Raw genomic sequence first — 20,077 nt, 5'->3', positions numbered from 1 at the left:
TTGGAGGAAGATAATTCAATCATAGATCACAAGTTTTAGTGGCTTTTTTAAGGCTAGTTTGGATTGTATGGTAAATGGTAACCAGTCCCTATTCCCCGACTTTTTGATATCCCGGCATCCCGCAAACCATTAAAGTATTGGATCGAATGGTTTAGTATTCCCACATGCGTTGAGATGATTCTCTACAGTCCAATGAGTGTAGTCATAATGAATGACTATAAATTACTTAAATTCCTTATTTTCAAAAATAGATTACAACAAAAAATGCGACCATGTCCGGTTATGGTTGTCTGATCAGCTTAAAATTTTCATTGGTCATTCACTAAGCAAACAAATTCTAAAGTTTCTAAGGGCTATATGAAAAAAAGTGCAAATCAGTAAGACTAAAGACGTTACACGCACCCGAGTTTTCTAAGCCTCTTTCTTCATCAAGGAAGCACACTTGTGCCTCTTTAAAGAGGCGAACCACCACAATGTTAAGTGATTTCCAGTCCTAGCGGTCGCAGAGAGACGGTGGTGATCGTATTTTGTAGCCTAAGCTCAAACTAAGAAACTTGCAAAATTTCACACCCCTCCAACTTTATCTTCATGGGGGAAAGTGGACCGGAAGTTTTGACCCTCCCACCACAGCCCCCCTTTAACGTTGTCCGATCGGGCTGTAATTTAGAGGATAAGCTTTCCTAGGGCCTGGGAGATTATCCTCAAAATTTCAGCTTAATCCGATCACTCTTTCTTTGTTTTCCAAAAACCAAATATAGCCACTTAATGTTCGTCAATTTTTTTTTTATCTGACACGCCTACAGGCCACAGTTGGCAACGGATCCGGGTGAATGAGGACTCATTCGAAGCGGAATTTGATCTGTTAGGGCTTTTTGATATTTTCAGACCGAAAAAATTATCCCCCAACTTTACATTTACGAAAAACCTCGTTTTCCTATAAGAGCCCATGTTAATTTTTCCCATCACAGCCCCCCTTTAATGTTGTCCGATCGGGCTGACATTTAGAGGATAAGCTTTCCTAGGGCCTGGAAGCTTATCCTCAAAATTTCAGCTCAATCCGATCACTCCTTCCCTGTTCTAAAAACCAAATATCAAGTTGTTTTTTTTGCCACGCCTACAGGCCAAAGTTGGCAACGGATGCGGGTGAATAAGGACTCATTCGAAGTGGAATTCGACCTGTTAGGACCTTTTGATATTTTCAGACCGAAAAAATTATCCACCGAATTTACGAAAAACCTCGTTTTCCTATAAGAGCCCATGCTAATTTTTGAAATTCGTAAAAGCATAGTATTTCATTATTGAATTAGATCAAAATAGTCCTCTTAACCTGACAAGACCGACTGCAAGCTTCCAAAAATTCCAGCTTTTTCTCAGAAGTTTTTTTTGTCGAAAAACGAAAATCTTACTTTGCTTTTGCTTGCGTCAAAATAGATTCCAGAGACTAAAAATAATTTTAACAATAGTCTCTGATGGTATAGTGGTCACTAATACTGTCTGTCATGCGGAAGACCCATGTTCGATTCCCCGTCAGAGTAAATGTTTTGTATATTGAATTTAAAGTAGTATCTCTTAAATTTAAAGTTTAAAAAAGAAACTCAGTTTCTTTTTAAATCCAATCTATTAAATCCTTCGGCTCAACAGGCGTCTCCAGAAGAATATCACAGTCGGCCTTCAGCTTACAGGTAAGTCTCCACTGCTTTGATAACATGCCATATACCCGCATTTTCGAAGAAAAGTTGAAAAAAGAAAATCTTACTGTGCATTTGATTTGAGTATTCAGGAATTAAAAGCCTTAACAAAAGAATCTTCAAAAGCGGGGGGTTTGGGGACGGCAGCCCCCCAACTTTAACTCCTGACACGATCAGCTAACAGTTAGTCAAGCAATAATAAGTAATAAACTGTACAAAAACGTGCAGAAATTATTTGAAAAAAACTATGTTTTCTAATGAGTTAAAGAGGCTGAGTCAAAAGCTCGAACCTTAAAACGTACAGGGATTAGGAAGTACAGCTGGGGGGCTGCCGCCCCCCAACCCCCCACTTTTGCAGCCTTTAAATAAAAAAAAACAAGTTTTTTAAACTGAAAGTAAGGAGCGACATTCAAACTTAAAACGAACATAAATTATTCCGTATATGAAAGGGGCTGTCCCCTCCTCAACGCCTCGCTCTTTACGCTAAAGTTTTATTATCGTTTAAAAAGAAATAGAGTTATGAGAAAGTCAAACTTTAGCGTAAAAAGCGAGGCGTTGAGGAGGGGACAGCCCCTTTCATATACAGAATAATTTCTGTTCGTTTTAAGTTTTAATGTCGCTCCTTACTTTCAGTTTAAAAAACTTGTTTATTTTATTTAAAGGCTGCAAAAGTGGGGGGTTTGGGGGGTGGCAGCCCCCCAACTGTACCTCTTAATCCCTGTACGTTTTAAGGTTCGAACTTGTGACTCAGCCTCTTTAACTCTTTAGAAAACGTAGTTTTTTTCAAATAATTATGTCTTTAAGGTGAAGTCAGCCAAGTAAAAACAGCTTTTTGTTCACCAAAAAAACAGACTTCTCAAAAAGCCACTTCAAATGTGTCTGAATTGCCTTTTTGAGCCTTAAAAAGAGCCAATGGAGCCTGGGACTGACTGAAAAAATAAAAAAGCACGAGGAGCATGGCCTGAAAAAATCATAATGAAGACACAACCTAATTCTAACTACGCTATGTGCAAAAGCCTGGGAATTCCTAAGTGTATCAAGTTAAAACGAGTTTCAGAGATTAAGATGGGACGACTGGCTCTTGAATTTTGACTTTAAGAGGGGAACGAGGTGAATCAGAATGAATCATTTGCATCCAGGCTATCAAAATAACAAGTCTCCGTTGTCTTGGGAATGGCTCAAGGATTGAAGCTGAGGCCTTCATGGAGTGTTAAGAAAAAAAAAGGAAAAGGAGACTTCAATTTATTGGGAGGAGGCGCTAAATATTTTCTGCTTTTTATCAGCCTGAGCGTTTTTATTTTATGTGTCCTTTTGATGAGTCTATTCACGGTAAGTATTGTAAATCAAAAGATTTTATAAATAAGCAAGTTATCAAAATGGGGAATATGCAACATGTCGAGGATAATCATGGTTCTTTAAGGGAGTTTCTTTTAGAAGAGTGGGGAATAGATCCTTAACTTTGACTCCAAAGAGGAAGACAAGGGAGCAAAACAATTCTTATCTCAAATCCGCCAAAAAATTTTGGCCCATCATACTTTTGTGGGACTAGAATCCATTTAAAGTGCACTAGCGATGTAAATGAAAGGAAACTGTATGTGTTTGGGCTAAAAATTCAGTTTACTTAGTTCCTTCTGCTTTTATAATTACAAAAACAGTGTATCTGGAAAATCTCAACAACGTTTTGGGAAATAAAGTCGAGACCTTCAAAAGGTGCCGGGAGCTCAAGTGAACCTTGACATTTGATTTGGGAAATAACTAAACAGAAAGACACTATACCGAGACAACAAGATAAGAGATTTATTTAAAAAAATAGCTATCACAAGCCTGGCTGGGCCGAATCTGTATGTCCGAGCCAAAGCAAAAAACAAACAAATATCAAAAGACTAAGTTTATAACTAACCATACACATAAAACTGGCAAAGGAATGTTCTGTCATTTCATGAAAATTGGCAAAAAAAAAACAACAAAAAATGAATATACATATAGGGGACATGTCATTAAACTGATAGAAGTAGTAAATTAGGAAGGGTCATGAACAGCATAAAAAGCAAGACAAAAACGAACAAATACAAAATACAAACAGGAGGTTAAAGTCAATAAATAGAAAAATGACAACAAAGAATCATAAAAATAACGTAAACTAAAAAAACTGGCAGATTGCAAAAAAAAAAAAAAAAAATCAAACAAAAAATCATTCTAAAGTTATTAAATTAAACTAGGAAACGTCAAAATAAGTTTAAAAAGGATAAAATCTGGTTATATTTAATAAAAAAATAAAAATAAAAAAAGAGATAAAACAAAACAAGTGAAGAAATACAAAAACTTTGGCAACACCTGTAATAAATAATGCAAAAGGGAAAATGCATATCCAGGTTCTCAAAATAGTCCATCTGTAATACATAGATAATGACATGGGGGGTGGAGTTAGAACTTTCAGATACTGTATGTGGGAAGAAAAAAGTCACTTTGTTTACAGGGGAGGGACCTAAAAATATGTGTCTTTGATCCAGCTAAAAAGGCTTAGCAGTGGCTTATTGAAAGCCACTATATAAAAAGGCATATGGAAAGAAGGAGAAGGGACTAAAAATGTTTTGTGTCCAATTCAGATAAAAGGTTTTATGTTGTTAGACCCTATAGCCAGAAAAGGAAGGGACTAAAAAGGTTTTGTCTCCGATCCATATGATTTTTTTTTGTATAATAAACCACCATGGATCATAAAATCTGTTTGCAGTTGAGCAGTGAGGCTAAAAAAAAAAAAAAAAACAAAAAAAAAAAAACAGTAGGCCTATAAGTTGCCAGGTTATCACAACAGTGCATCTACAATATTCTTGGAATCGCTTGGGGAATAAATTTGAAACTTTCGGGGAGTTTTAAGGGGAGTGGCCCTTGAAGTTTGACTTAGAGGGAGGATATAGGGTAAAAGAGGACTTAACGTTTTGTCTCTAAATCTACTCAATTTTTTTGTATTGAAATCCCCCTACATGACGAAAATTCATTCCCCATGAATTAGCGGTGTAAATCGAAAAACGCACTGTGACCCAGTTAATCAAAATAGTGTATGTGGATAATCTCAGGAACGGTTTGGGAGATCAAGCTGAAACTTGCAGGGTTTTTCCAAGAGCTTAATTGACCTTGGATTCTGACTTGAGTGTAGGGGAGGAAATTAATCGAAAGATAGTATGCGTATCCCGGTGTCAAAACAGCATAACTGCAATATTTCAGGAATATGTTGGGAAGGTCAAGTTGAAACTTTTGGAGTGTTAGGGAGAAGAAGTCAAGAAGAGTTCCGTTTTTGTGTGAAGAGGAGGGGAGGGAGGGGGGTATTTTCTGATCTATCTAAAAGTTTAGTGTTTCTAACCCCAGTGGAACCTAGAATCAATTTTTTCAAACTGTCAGAGTGTTGAGGATCCAGGTGGACTTTGAATTTTGATTTGAGTGAAGGGCCGAAAGTAAATCAAAAGACACTATATTTATCTAGGTTATCAGAATAGTAAATTTGCCATATCTCAAGAACGGCTTCAAGGGTGAAGCTGAAACCTTTAGAGTGTTGGGATTTGAGGGAAAAGTACTGAAGTACTTAGGTAAACCATAAGAAACTACTTAAATCCAGACTAAAAAGAAGCACATCTAGACTTTTAGAAAGCAGTTGGGGAGGGGTTGGAGCATGAGGAATTCAAAAATTATGGTCAGGGAAGGGATGAAAGGACCAACAGATCTCTGTCTCCAAATTACTGATCCGCCCGGAAAATAACTAACAATTATTTTTGAAAAGCTTGAAACCATGTGTATGTCCATAGGACGAGGGGACTCGGATGCACAAAAAAAAGAAGAAAAACGAAAAACAATTTGCTTCGCTCCGAAACGGCTCACTTTTTTTATGGATCAGCGAAGACTTATAACGTTTTGTTCAGCAAAGACCAGACGAAGTCAGACTTGATTGATTTTGATCATTCTGACCAACTGTCTAAAAGACCTAAAGATCATTCTGACCAACTGTCTAAAATATTCATAACTACCAGAAACTCCGTGCCTTTCAATCGTCTTGAAAGTTACGTTCAGATGTTTCTGTTTGCTATTTTGTTTTAAAATCGGTTTTACTTAGAATCAATTTAAAAGACCTTTTTGACTAAACAAGTTTTTGAAAGAACAGTAAAGAGCTCCATGAAAGCAAAATGAGTAGAAATACAGTCAAATTATCATTCAAGCGTAAATACCACAATCCACCATCAATAAATAAATGAAACCCAAAACGAAGAGAAATTACAATAAAATAACCAAGTCAAACACAAAACGAGCAAAAACTAACATGAATAGGGTTGACAACCCTCATGTCTTCTCAAGACAAGAACATGATTTGCACTTTACTGAAAACAAATACACTGGAACATAATTTGCACTTTGCTGAAAACAAAATACATAAAAAGTATTTTCACTTTTTTGAGTTTAATAAATAAAAACTATTAAGATTTTCAGGAATAAATATAAGTTTATGCATACTAAACTGACAATCCACAATCAGAATTTTTTTTTTTTCATTAAAGTGCAAATTGGTGTTCTTAACAAAACGATTATATAAAATTTTGGTTGGATGTGTTTGGAAAAATGATGGGGAGGAGGCTGGTTGCCCTCCAATCACTTTTGACTGCTAAAGAAGGCCCTAGAACTTTCGATTGAATGAAACCCTTTAGAAGTTTCTACGACAACTACTTCTATACAAAGTGCCTTTAAACAAACATTATGACCACATCATTCTTTACTTAGGCAACACTATTCCACTGTCTATATTTGTGAATGAAATATTGAAGCTAAATAAGCACAAAAAATAGCATAAACCTACAAATTAAGCGAACTTTTAAATATTGTCTAAGTCTATATCAGGCTCTACTAGGGGAGGGGGTGGTTTGAGACGCAATTGCAGTGGTAATGGCTATTATATTTGAAAAAAGAACACAGAACGGGGAAACCAAATGACTCATTCCATAATTTGTTTGTAGTTTCCACCTTTTCTCCATATCTTTATCTAAGTGTTATTTGCTGAACAAATCTCACTTACTCGTTTTGTTTACAATTTAAACTCGTTTTCCTCATCTCACCACCTATTTTTTGTACCTTTGTCAATTTATATTTTTGTTGCATAGGCTAAATTTTTTGAATTTGTGAGTGATTTTTTACAGTTTCCAAGTTAATGTTTAATTACTTGCAAATTTGTATCAGTATAAGGCATGACAGTGGTCAAATATGGCTCTGAAGCATGGGCTCTCCAAAAAGCGGATGAAGATTTGCTAGATGTTTTCCAGAGAAATTGCTTAAGGATCGTTCTGGGTACTTGGCTGACTAACCATATTTCAAACAATAGGCTGTACGAAAAAAGTGGTTCAATACCGCTCTCTAGGGCTATAATGAAATAAAGGTTGAGGTGGCTAGGGCACGTTATGCGGATGAAGGATGACAGATTGCCAAAGATTGTCCTTTTCGGCCAACCGTTTAGGGCTTAACAAAAAGCAGGTCGCCTTCATCTTGGGTGAGAGGACGTCATAAAGAAATATTTAAAGGAACTGAGAACTTCCTGAGAGTGTGTAAAAAGAGGGGCTTTGAATAGCTTCGGATGGAAGAAGAGCGTGTGTAGCTGTGTTGGCCTCAAGCGGCTTGGTGCTGCGGTGAGTTGTTAGTAGTTGTAGTATAAGGCATGGAAACACTACACTCCTTATTAATTGCTCCAGAGAGGTGGCAATATGATTCATTCCTGTGTCATTTCATATTGTTGTTCGTTACTGAAAGAGACAAAACATAATATGAAATTTTATCAGTTTTCTTGTACCATTGTTCAACTGGTGCAGGAACGATTCCAAGTGTATTTCACGAACGGTGACCATTTCACATCTCTGAAAATAATAAGTAAGCTATGAGTAATTTCAATAATTTATGACACTTCCCCCGGGGATTCCGCTGGTAACGTCCATATATGTAATATCATCAAGCCTAAGATTACTACTTTACAGATCTCTCCTTAAGGGCTGGGCACACGCAGCTGATTTCGGGAACTGATTTCCAAATCAGCGTCGATTTTAAAAGAAATCGGCGTCGATTTGAGCTTAAAAAATTTTCTGGTTTTCGGCGCCGATTTTCATCATGATCATCACAAAAAATAGGGATACAAATAAATAGTCAGCTAGAGATGTCTTTGGTGAAAGACCCCGATACTGAGCTGAGTACTAAACTGAGAACTAAGCTGAGATCAATCATGCAACTATTAATAAACTCCAATTGACTATTTGTGTCCATGATTTTTTGTTTTGAAAATCTCGCTCAATAAATTTTTCTTTCAACAAATTTTTCTTACCACTATCGTTTGTCCACTGATGCTGAAATCGGTTCCCGAAATCAGCTACGTGGTCCGATCCCTTTTGAAGGAAGATTGTCCAAATTTCTCTATAGCAACAAAAGTCAACATAAAACCAGACCTACGTTGCCTACGCAACGCAAGCCGTTGCAGCAGCCCTTGGGCTTTGCAAACAAAATTGTTGTGCCAACTACGCTTTGGTCTCGAATTCAAGGAAGGAATTTAAAGATACTACATTCAAGGTTGAACCTTAAATGTGTTTTCTTAGCAAAACATAGAAAATACCGAAACACATTCAAAATAATGGCCATGCTGCGAATATACGCAATTTGTAAGAAAAAACGGTACTTGTGCATTATGCGGGCACCACGAAGAAGTCAAGTTTGGTTAATGCTAATGAAATAAAATAAAATAGGATGAATATATAGCAGTTTAGAAACAAATCTGGGCTATTTATTTGCACATTAGGGGGGGGGGGGAGCAGAGCATATGCCTACTATTAAATACGTAATCTAACCAAACCTAGGTACCTTTTTCCCCCCTAAACCCCAAAAAACAATCGTTTAAATATTGTAACTCATTGAGAAACAACGCTTTGCAATCATTTATCTATAGCGGTCTCTTGCAAATAGCCCATTTGACGGGTTTCGTGACTGGTTTTCTTGATACAGTTTATAGCGGTGGGCCCGCATTTTGCACCAGTACCGAACAAACATATATTATGTTTAGCGCTACAACTTTAAACCAAGCCGCTATTTAGAGTAATTTATCTACATTAATTTATCCACAAAACGAGCCAAATCCTAACTTACTCCAAAAAAAGCCAAACCCTAACTCGCTCCAAAAAAGCCAAGTCTAAGTTGGTGAATTTTTGTGATTGAAAAAAAAAAAATTTACAAACATTTTTTAGGCCTTATTCGGTCCGCAAACGAGCTAATTCCTTACTCAGTACAAAAATATAGAGATTAAAAATGAGAATACTTTTCAACGGGTATGACACTTACCAACAACTTTTTCAAGCGATTTCATTAGCCGAAATATCAGTTACTGCTTTCTATATCAGCTTCAATGGAGATTCTTCCTTAATTGACTTTTTTTTTCAAAACACGTTTTCAAATTTACGATTCCTAGGTGCTAGAGTTCGTTCTTTACTAGGTAGCATGAGACGCCACAAATATGATTTTGATTTAGTTTTTTCTCTCATTTTCTATGTTCGTGACTGAGGCAGAGGAATAATATCCCAGGGGTCCTACATATTCATTTTACACTCATTTCTAAAGCAATTCGAGCGTACCCTTTGCCACTTTGTTAATAGAGGTAGTAATATTAGAGAGTTGGTACACGGCAAGTAAATCAACTTCTGCACGCACAGCAATAACGATCTATATTGTTCAAAACTGATCAACGATTCTGGAAGACCTGAGAAAAATATATGAAATCAGTTTTTGTATATTGTTTGTTCATGAGATACCTCGTTTTAAAAACTGTAGGGCTAAAAACTTCATTATTGTTGTACATATTTTACAGTTTGGTTTATTCTTCTGTGTTTGAAATGTATCTTAAATGTTTAAAAGATAAGAAAACTACAGTAAATTATACAAATAGCGATTCATGCTCTATTTGATGATTTTTTTTATTATTACTGATGTTTCTTTACAGTGTTTCAAGATGTGCACGTTATGATGTTCATTGGTTTTGGTTTTCTAATGACGTTCTTAAAGCGTTACGGGTACAGCTCAGTAGGAATCAATTTTTTGCTGGCAGCAATTTGCATCCAATGGAATACTCTATGCCAAGGTTTTTTCCATATGCATGATGGAAAAATTGAAGTCGAAATATTCAGGTGAAATTTCGTTTTTTTTTGTTTTTTATGTAATATATTACAATAAAGTGCCACTGGCAAGCAGGACCGTTTCATTTTCAATCTATCTTCCAAGACTATACTGCAGGGCTTTTCAGACTATTTGACTACATAAATATTTTAATTTTCAATCTATCATACAGGCTATCCGTCCCTAACTACGAAAGCACATCCTTAATAACTAGCCCTATACTTGAACTTCAGGAGACGGTTGTCAGAACATTTAAAGCTCTTCAATATTTCCGGTTTCGACCAAATTGACCAAAATTTCGGAATTCAGTAGTTCTGAGCCTCACAAACGCAGGAAGTATAGGATAATTTAATGAAAATTATAGAAGACTAAATATCCAGCGCCGTAGCCCACAGCTACTGACTGAAAAAGTGAAAATACCTGTAAGATTTAATTATGGTCCTTCAAATCTGAAAATAGAATCGTAGCTGTCAATCCCTACCAAATTTAGTTGGAATCCGATGGGTCATTCTTATTAACGCAGATTACACGGATTTAGCACTTCCCACAAAGAGGCCGATCGACCGTGACAACCGATACCATAAATATAGCCGTTGATCAGTTTTTCATTGTTGGATTTTACAAGATTGCTTAGTTATGGCCTAATGGCCATCGATAGATTTCAGTCGAAGAGTCTGAGAAGGATAGAAGGTCTACGGTGGGTCAACTTCGTAAGTAACGAAAAGCTGCTGCATCTCACCAAATATTCCTGGTTTTCTATACAAGCAGCCGAGCGTACCTTAGGGTGGTTTATACATCTACTTCGAATGCCCTTCACCTACCCGCAAAGACGATCTTCAACTTTGACCCTATCAAAGCCGGTTGGAAGCAACCTCACGGCCGACCAAAGAAACGATGGCCCGACAACGTATCCGAGTTCTTAGCGGTGGCAAATATCAGACCGAGTGAAGCCCAAACCCTTGCAATGAACCGAAGTGGATGGATGAGGCAGAGGTCACTCTCTACACCGAGTAGCACCCGTCAGGAGACCTAAGTAAGTCAAGTCTTAGTTATGAGGCTGACAAAAAATATTTTATGATCTTTCTCCCCACTTCCGTAGATATAGGACCAATTCCATACCATAAATGTATAATTACAAAACTACAATTACTACTAAAAACTCTTACAAAATCATTAATAACAAAAGAAATTATTTAACTTATAATGTATTTTCATTTTTCTTTTAGTGTTTTATTTATGTTTGTTTTTATCCTTTGAAAGATAAATATTTTGTCTGATTAATTTTAACATATTTATATTTACAAGTATTGTCACAAAGTTTAAATTCGTTTGACTTAACCATGAGTACATTCTCAGAACAGCCACAAATAATATCTTGTTTTACTATTGCAGCCTCCTTAACGCTGACCTTGGAACTGCAGCTGTTCTCATATCATTCGGTGCAGTATTGGGAAAAACTACTCCTTTGCAGCTCATAATCATGTTAATAATAGAGACTACTTTATTTGCCACCAACGAATGGATGACAATACATATATTTCATGTAAGTATAATATAGCTTTCAGTTTATATGGATTTCTTAAATTTTAGGTGAAGTTAAACTTAAGGACCTTTAGGTTTGTGAAATAATTGTGTAAAAAGTGATGCCTATTTCTTAGCCACGCCCCCCACGCTCAGGCATTTGGTCTTCGGAATATTATCTCAAGTACCTCCTTTCACTCGCTGGAGTTGAAAGCTTGAGACTTCGGACCCCGCAAAGAAAGGGTTGGGACCTTCAGCCTCCTCCGTCCTTCTTATCATGCCGTTGCAATGTCAGCCCTTTTATTCCAAATTAGAATAACCTTAATTTAATTTCACTGTGCCAAAATTATTTTGTACAAATTTAACATAATAGCTGGAATAGTTCAGTTACCAATTCAATGGATACGGTGAAAGAGTAGCAAAGAATAAACATTTAATTTTTTTACATTCTTGATAAAAACTGCCTTTTTGTCACCTCCTTTCACTCGATCGGGGCTTTGACCCAAGGAAATATAGCCTGACGCGGCCTTTCTTCATTGGCTATGGCAGCAGATCAGGTTTCCAGCCTTCCCCATTGACGGGCTTCAGTCTTCGCAAATATATTCCAACCTCATCTCCCTCCGCTCATTCTGCTTACTGCGGTCAACAAATCAGGTCTGCAGCCTTGGCATGCTTGTTGTTATTATTTTATGGCTCCCCTGTCCTCTCCTAGTTTATATCATTGGATATTCACTCACGTTGTTCCTAAAATAGTTTGCGAGGGTTATCAAGCTTCTAGACTGAATAGTTTGGCTACAAACTCAGCAGAAGTTTAAATTTTATTATATATACGTTGTCAATATATGACGGGATCCATTCGAGAGGGGGATTAATACCCAGCCTTTGAAGGATTTTGACCGAGTGGAGCGAAGGCCATTAAAAACCCAATAGTGAGAAGGCCATTAAAAAAAACCCAGACTGTTTTGTCTTGTAAAACGGCTAAGAAAAATGAAAATTTAAAGTCGTATTTGGCGATAAGTAAAGGAGATGAAATTATCTGTATCTTTCTCTGATCTTCACCGGACCAAACCTAAATGTCACTTCTGGCATTTTCTCATGTCTGATTTAATTGCCTAGACTGTAAGATGCGCTGAAATGTTTCAAAGGAAGTAGAGGTAGCAAAACTGAAGTCGGTTGGATCAAAGCGTTACTAAACTTGCATTGAGAACACTTTAGCAAATGATTGTTGGTAATTATTTCGGAAGCAGGAAAACATCAGGCAAAACATTTAAGCAAGACTTGCGTTAGAGAAGTGAAAATGAGATCAAGGTTTGTGAAATAGTATCTTTAAATACGGCATTAACTTATTCCCAAGTGCTTTTTCCTTGCACTGAATCCTTGCATCTTTTTTTCATATTCTTAGATAATTTCGGAGACCACACTGCCTTTCCATGACGATAAATAAAAGTTCAAATAGGGATAAAATCCTTTTAATAGACAATGATGATGATAACAGTGATAGAAATTCACAAAAATACCAGATATTTCGGTCACATATACAGTAACCGTCATCAGTAGTAAAACTACTTTTACTACTGATGACGGTCACTGTATATGTGACCAAAATAAATGGTATTTTGTGAATTTCTATCCCTGTTATCATCATCATTGTCTATTAAAAGGATTTTATCCCTATTTGAACTTTTATTTATCTTCATATTCTTTTTTTTTATTAAAATGAGCATATAAATAAGGAACCGTCTTTCCAAGATTTTAACGACGAAATAACTTCGGCTCCCTGGGAGTCGATCTACAGGAGCTCTCACTTGAAGTTAGAGGAGGACATTTGGTAACGTAGTTATTTGCCCAGGTTTCCCTTGTCCGATAAAATATGTCTTCATTCCAGCTATCATTGGCCAATTAGCCTACAAATGTTATGCGGTTTATCATAGACTACATGCAGAATTATGCATGGAGGGTACATTATTGATGCTGTTGTACGCATATTATTGTTTTTTTTCGTGTTGAATCAGTGTTACTATTGTGGGGTATACGCATTACAAGAAACCGATGTTTAAAATATTTTACTTTAAATGTAGCAACTTTTTGAGCATCTTTATACATTTCACATTCTTACCTATTTCTAAATATATTTTTATAGGTTGCTGACATCGGGGCTTCGATGTTTGTTCATGTTTTTGGAGCTTATTTTGGTTTAATGGTCAGCTTTGTTCTCAAAAGAGACCATCGATCTCCAAAAGAAGGAGCAGTTTATCATTCAGATGTTTTTGCCATGATAGGTAATCTATAACTCTTATTTTGAAATTAAAAGTATCAGTTAGCTAGGTTAGTTTTCATCTTACTACAACAGTGGATAAATGCACAGAATAGCACTTAGCATAGTCAGAGAATTCAAACAGAGGAATAAAATTGAAGGTCCTTGTGCCTCATGAGGACCAAATTAGGGACAGGTTCACAAAGCATTTAGTTTGAAAGAAGCACAATATCCAATTTTTTATCTTTCTTAATAAAACAAACAGAGATTTTTTGGCCAAAAATTCAGAAAATTAATAAGGCTATGGATTTAGGTAACCTCCATCTCTTAGGGATAAATTTATAAAGAACAAATTCTAGCCCATATTTACCAAAATTAAAAGAGTTGAAAAAACTCTCAAGTGAGGAAGAATCAAACAGCTCTTGGTAACGAACTGTAAGCAAGGAGCAATGTGAATCAATAGTAACCGAAACTCTATGAAACAGAGTCTAGATAACAGCAGATACATCAAAGAATCGAATTTCGATGCTTATTCAAAATATGAATAGGAAAATATTCAAAATATTAAGTTTGGAAGAATAGGAAGATAAGTCTGCAAACCAAGATTAGAATATTAGAAGCTACAGTGATGACAGTGGTCAAATATGGCTCCGAAGCATGGACGCTCCGAAAAGCGGATGACGATTTGCTAGATATTTTCCAGAGAAATTGCTTAAGGATTGTTCTGGGTACAAGGCTGACTAACCGTATTTCAAACAATAGGCTATACGAAAAATGTGGTTCCATACCGCTCTCTAGGGCTATAATGAAAGAAGGGTTGAGGTGGCTAGGGCACGTTGTGCGGATGAAGAATGACAGATTGCCGAAGATAGTTCTTTTCGGCCAACCGTCTAGGGCTAAACGGAAAGCCGGTCGTCCCCGTTTGGGATGGGAGGAGAACTTCGTGGGCGGGTGTAAAAAGAGAGGCTTTGAATAGATTGGGATGGAGCAGGAGCGTGCGTAGCTGTGTTGGCCTCAGACGGCTTGGTGCTGCGTGTAGTTGTTAGTAGTAGTAGTGCTAGTATCCAAAATATGTAAAATTCATCAAATTTAATGGCACCCATCAAAACCTACGAGCCTGAGAAAATTTGCCCAATTTTTTAAAAAGCGGGGAAACATCCCCAAAACATCAAGCAATCTTGATGAAAATCACACCATCAGATTCAGCATACCAGAGAACTATTTTGTTGAGTTTTCAAGCTCCTATGTACAAAAATGTGGAATTTTGCATTTTTTTTTTTGCCAGAAGAAAGATCACGGATGCGTGTTTATTTATTTTTTGTTTGTTTGCTTACCAGTGATTATCTACATCAAAGATAATCACTTTGATGTAGATAATTTAATGACGGATGACGGGTCCCAATTTAATGACAAATTTAATGACGGGTGTCATTAAATTTGGTGAATACATCAGAGAATCGAATTTTGATGCTTATTCGAAATATGTAAAATTCGCCAAATTTAATGGCACCCGTCAAAACTTACGAGCCTGAGAAAATCTTACAAGTTTTCAAAAAGGGGGGAAACATCCCCAAAACATCAAGCAATCTAGATGAAAATCAAACCATCAGATTCAGTATACCAGAGAACCGCTTTGTAGAGTTTTCAAGCTCCTATGTACAGAAATGTGCCACAAAAATGTGGCAAAAATTTTGTATTTTTTTGCCAGAAGAAAGATCACGGATGCGTGTTTATTTGTTTTTTGTTTGTTTGTTTGTTTCTCCCATGGGTGATCGTATTGAACCAGTGATCGTAGAAGATCGAAAAAGTGTTCATTTGATCGAAAGTCAAAAGTTCTAGTGCCCTTTTTAAGGGACCAAAAATATTGGAGGGCAGCTAGCCCCCCTCTCTCACTCATTTTTTCCTAACAGTCACCCGATCAAAATTTTGAGATAGCCATTTTTTCAGCATAGTCGAAAAGCCTAATAACTTGTCTTTGAGGATGACTTAACGCACCAAAGTCCCTGGGGGAAGGGCTCCAATTTATGAACTTTGCCCATTGCATTGTATAATTTTGGTTATTGGGAAGTATATAGACGTTTTCAGGGGGGATTTTTCTGGTAGAGGGGGTAAGGTTACGTGGGAGGATCTTTCCATGGAAAAAATTTTCATGGGAGAAGGGAGTTTTCCATAGAAGGCGAGCCGGATTTCCCAGCATTATTTAAAAAATAAAACGATCAGAAATTCAATAAAAAAAAACAAATCTATTCAGCTGAAAGTAAGGAGCAACATTAAAACTTAAGACAAACAGAAATTATTACGTAAATGAGAGGGGTCACTTCCTCCTTAATACCTCGCTGTTTTTTAGAACTTTTAAAAGAGCTTATTATTCTAATTAAATGGTCTTTAGTTCTCCATTAGGTTTTACTGGTCTGTTATTTACTATTTGGTGCAACAATGCACCAAATAGACTACAAATAGTAGGCCTATATTCATCAGTGATGTTCCAATTCTATTGAAGCTCCTTCTGCCTTATCTCCAAATGAGATCTAACACTAGATCTGGAATTTTTATTAGTTAAAAAAAAGTAAAATTAATATGCAAATTTGGTTTTAATTATTCATGTACGGTGAGCAATCTTCAAAACCTACATTAATTCAAAAACGTTTAGAAATTAAACAATAAATTTTTTTCAACTGAAAATAAGGAGCGACATTAAAACTTAAAACAAACAGAAATTATTCCGAATATGAAAGGGACTGTCCCTTCCTCAACGCCCCACTCTTTACACTACAAGTTTTTTATTGTTTTAAAAAGTAGAGTTGTGAGAAAGAGTAAAACTTTAGCGTAAAAAGCGGGGCGTTGAGGAGGGGACAGCTCCTTTCATATACAAAATAATTTGTGTTCGTTTTAAGTTTTAATGTCACTCCTGACTTTCAGTTAAAAGAACTTGTTTTTTTTTATTTAATCACTATCTGAAGCTGATTCAGGAATGCCATCTGTAATTTCGATTAATTCTAATGATAGAAGTTCGTTGGAAAAGCACATTTGTTGGAGTTTCAAAAAGAAAAGAAAAGGTGAAACGACACGAAATAGAGTTGGAACGAACTGCATCATTAGACTTACCATTGCTAAGAACCTGAGGATCAGCACCAGCCTTTGGGACAGGGACTATATGAGCAACTTTGAAGGCTTTTGGGAATGTTCCTTCTGTAAAGCATTTCCAGAACAGTGAGGTGAAAGGGCCAGCAAGTTAAGGGGCAAATTTTTTGAGGACAAGGATATTGTATCAGGCCCTGAAGCGTTGGTGACATCCAGATGGCAGAGGGCTCTAGAAACTTTGCTACAGGTTATATTTACACTAGTGAATTTTGAATCTGCTCTTAATGGAACGGGATGGGGGAGGGCAGACTCCCTTCCCACGTCACCAAGTTGAGAGACCTTTTCAAAAATATTCACAAGAGCATCCGGTTTTCCTGGTCAGAGTGCATCATCAACCCTTAAACATGAAGTAATGGAATTGAGGTAGGTTTAGATGAGGCTAGGGCTTCTTTGACGATCTTCCATCATCGCCTTGCAGGGAAGCTTTTTATCTGTTGCTCTATAGCTAAAGAGCTTTAAAGCTAACACGTCAAGCTTTAGCTTGGCGTGTGGGTTTAACAGAATCGTTCCGAGCTCTAATAAACGCATCCCGACCCTCGTCTGATTTTTTCTAGTGTCATTTATCATGGATCTTCTTTGTGTCCCTAATTTCCTTCTTTCTGTCCCTAGTTTCCTTTCTACAGTAGCATTGAACCACAGATTGTCTCGAGAAGAGACTGTCTTTGATGGGACAAATTGCTTTTTCGTAGAGTGACGCTGCTTCTATTGAATCTTCTCTTAAGTGCCGGATGAATGTGGAAATTTATCGAGCTTCACAGGGAATTGAACACAAAAATTGTTTAATTCAGTTAGCTTGATGATCGATTCGTTGCCGACGCTGTCAAATCGTGTCAGGTAGGTGGATCACAAAAAGTTGGTTCGTTTATCTTGTTGAAGCTTCTTTTCGTGTTCAGCCTTCACACGTAAATCAATCGTTTTAGATGCATTTGTGACAGTCTCACGTCCGTTATGACAATCGTAAGAAGTTGGTTGAACTTTTTTTCTAATTATGCATAATCAGACTCAAATTAAGATAGTTTTGTTGTTATTGGAAATATTTTTGAATTTTATTGTTACAGGCACGATATTTCTATGGTTGTTCTGGCCAAGTTTCAACGCTTCACCGGGAATTGGCGACCAGCAGCACAGAGCTGTAATAAACACTTACTACTCACTTGCAGCATGCTGTGTTACAGCTTTTGCAGTATCAGCACTAGTGAGCAAAGAAAACAAATGGGATATGGTGAGCATTCTCATTTTTCACAAAGCATTATATTTGATGTGCAGAGTAAAGAAAAGATAAATAATATACAGTAATATCATAATCATGATGTGCAATGCATTTTTCTAAAGTCAAGAGGTATCAAAAGTTACAGGAGTGGATATTTCTCGTTAATACCCTTAGTCTTAGTAGTAGTATTGACGGTAACAGCAGAAGTTGCCAAACTAGTATGCATTATTATAGTGGTAAAACTCTCTACCACCAGCATTATGGAGGGATTAGGGGGATTTGAGGGTTTGTTGGCGATTCAAATTAAACTCCCAGTATCCTTCGAAGCTTTTAGGGCTGTAAATTTAAGCTGTATGAGTCATCGCTCACCTGGCTTTTTCAGACATTAGCTAATTAGTGGATTCCTTCAGACGCCTCGTAATAAAAGCCTATCCCGGGGTTTAGAACTTACAATTGAAGATAAATTTATAAAAAGGGCATTTTTCTTATACAAAAAGGGGCCAAAGGTCCCAACATACATATAGTACTTTTTGGTTGTTTCGACATCCCCCTTAGCATGTACTAATACTTTAAACTTAATACTCAAAGGCTTTTCTGGGATATAGCTGTTACGCCCTTTAAATAACCTCAATCAACATAGTGTGTTTTGAACTAGTTTAAGATCCTCCTCAGCATGCCGTGAAAGTTTCGCTATAACGCCCTTAGCTTCAGCAGTACTAGCAGTAGTAGTTGTAGTAGTATCTGTTGTAGCTGTAGTAGTACCAGTTATAGTAGTAGTAGTGGACAAGTGGTATCCATATAGTGCCTTTTGATTAGTTAAAAATCTCCCTTAATATGCTTGAAAGTTTCAACTTGATACCCTTGATAATTCTAGAGATATTGCTGATACGTCCTTTTGGTGGTCTGCATGCAAAAAGTGTGTCTTGATTTAGGCCAATACTCCCCTAAAACATTCCCTGAAAGTTTCATCTTCATACACTTAGCCTCACTAGCAGTATTAGAAGTGTTAGTATCAATAGAAGTAGTTGCATGCATCGAGTGCCTTCTGATTAGTTCAACGTCATTATCAACATACCTAAAAGTTTCAAACTAACACTCTAAGCAGTTCTTGAGCAATTACTCATGCATTCTTTTGGGAACTTGAATGCACATATTGCATTTTGATTTTGTTCAGCATTCCCCTTAATACCCCCCAAAAGTTTGACTTTAATCCCCTTAGCCTCAGTAAAAGTATATGTCATGGGCGTAGTAATCATAGGCAGCGCAATAGCGCTGTCTAAGTAAAGAACGATATTGGGACAATGTTTTATTTACTTTGACCAGGGCACTTCGTATCGAAGGAGTTGTCGTAGAAACTTGGAAAAAGGCTCATTCGATTGGAAATTGGAACGGCTAGTGGCTTTTTTAATAGTCGAAACTGATTGGAAGGCAACTAACACCCCTTCCACGCCCACCATTTTCTCAAACACATCCAATCGAAATTTTTAGATAGCCATTTTGTTCAGCGTAGTTGATTTCAAGATGGAAATTCCGTTTTTGAGAAGGACACTCCCCCACAGCCTTCAGGGCAAGGGTTGTAAGTAATGCCCCTGGGGGCATATAATGTTTGTATAGAAAGTTTTGTCGCAGAAACTTCAAAAAAGGCTTGTTCGATTGGAAATTCAAAGGTCTAGTGCCCTTTTTAATAGTCGAAAGTGATTGGAGGACCACTAACCCCCCTCTCACGCCCACATTTTCCCCAAACACATCCAATAACAATTTTGATATAGCCATTTTGTTCAACGTAGTTGAAAGTTCTGGATATCAGGTCTTTGAGGATGACAACCCCCCCCCCCTTCCCCACAGATTTCAGTGCAAGGGTTGTAAGTTATGCCTTGGGGGCATATACGGTTTTTAATAGAAAATTTGTCTTACAAACTTCAAAAAAGGCTCATTTGATTGGAAATTGAAATGGCTAGTGCCCTTTTTAATAGTCGAAAGTGATTGGAAGGCAAATAACACCCTTTCCACAGCCCACCATTTATCCAAAAACATCCAATCAAAATTTTGAGATAGCCATTTTGTTCAAAGGAGTTGAAAGGTCCGGAAATT

The 20,077-nt window shown here is 36.9% G+C and overlaps 1 protein-coding gene across 2 annotated transcripts in view; it reads left to right on the top strand.

Annotated features, from left to right (window-relative positions):
* Nucleotides 1-20,077, top strand: part of Rh50 (Rhesus blood group-associated glycoprotein Rh50) — a 199,476-nt gene that overhangs the window by 135,801 nt on the left and 43,598 nt on the right. For both annotated transcript variants that reach the window (XM_089092444.1, XM_089092443.1), the window contains exons 3-6: nt 9,688-9,871; nt 11,253-11,403; nt 13,522-13,660; nt 17,835-17,998. In XM_089092444.1, coding sequence (XP_088948570.1) covers nt 9,688-9,871; nt 11,253-11,403; nt 13,522-13,660; nt 17,835-17,998 — 638 coding nt within the window. The remainder of the gene's footprint in view (nt 1-9,687; nt 9,872-11,252; nt 11,404-13,521; nt 13,661-17,834; nt 17,999-20,077) is intronic.

The sequence above is a fragment of the Artemia sp. Qi Xiang Cuo genome, chromosome 7 (genome assembly GCF_049724085.1).
Source record: "Artemia sp. Qi Xiang Cuo chromosome 7, ASM4972408v1, whole genome shotgun sequence".
NCBI lineage: Eukaryota > Metazoa > Arthropoda > Branchiopoda > Anostraca > Artemiidae > Artemia > Artemia sp. Qi Xiang Cuo.
This window is presented reverse-complemented; position numbering and strand designations above follow the sequence as displayed.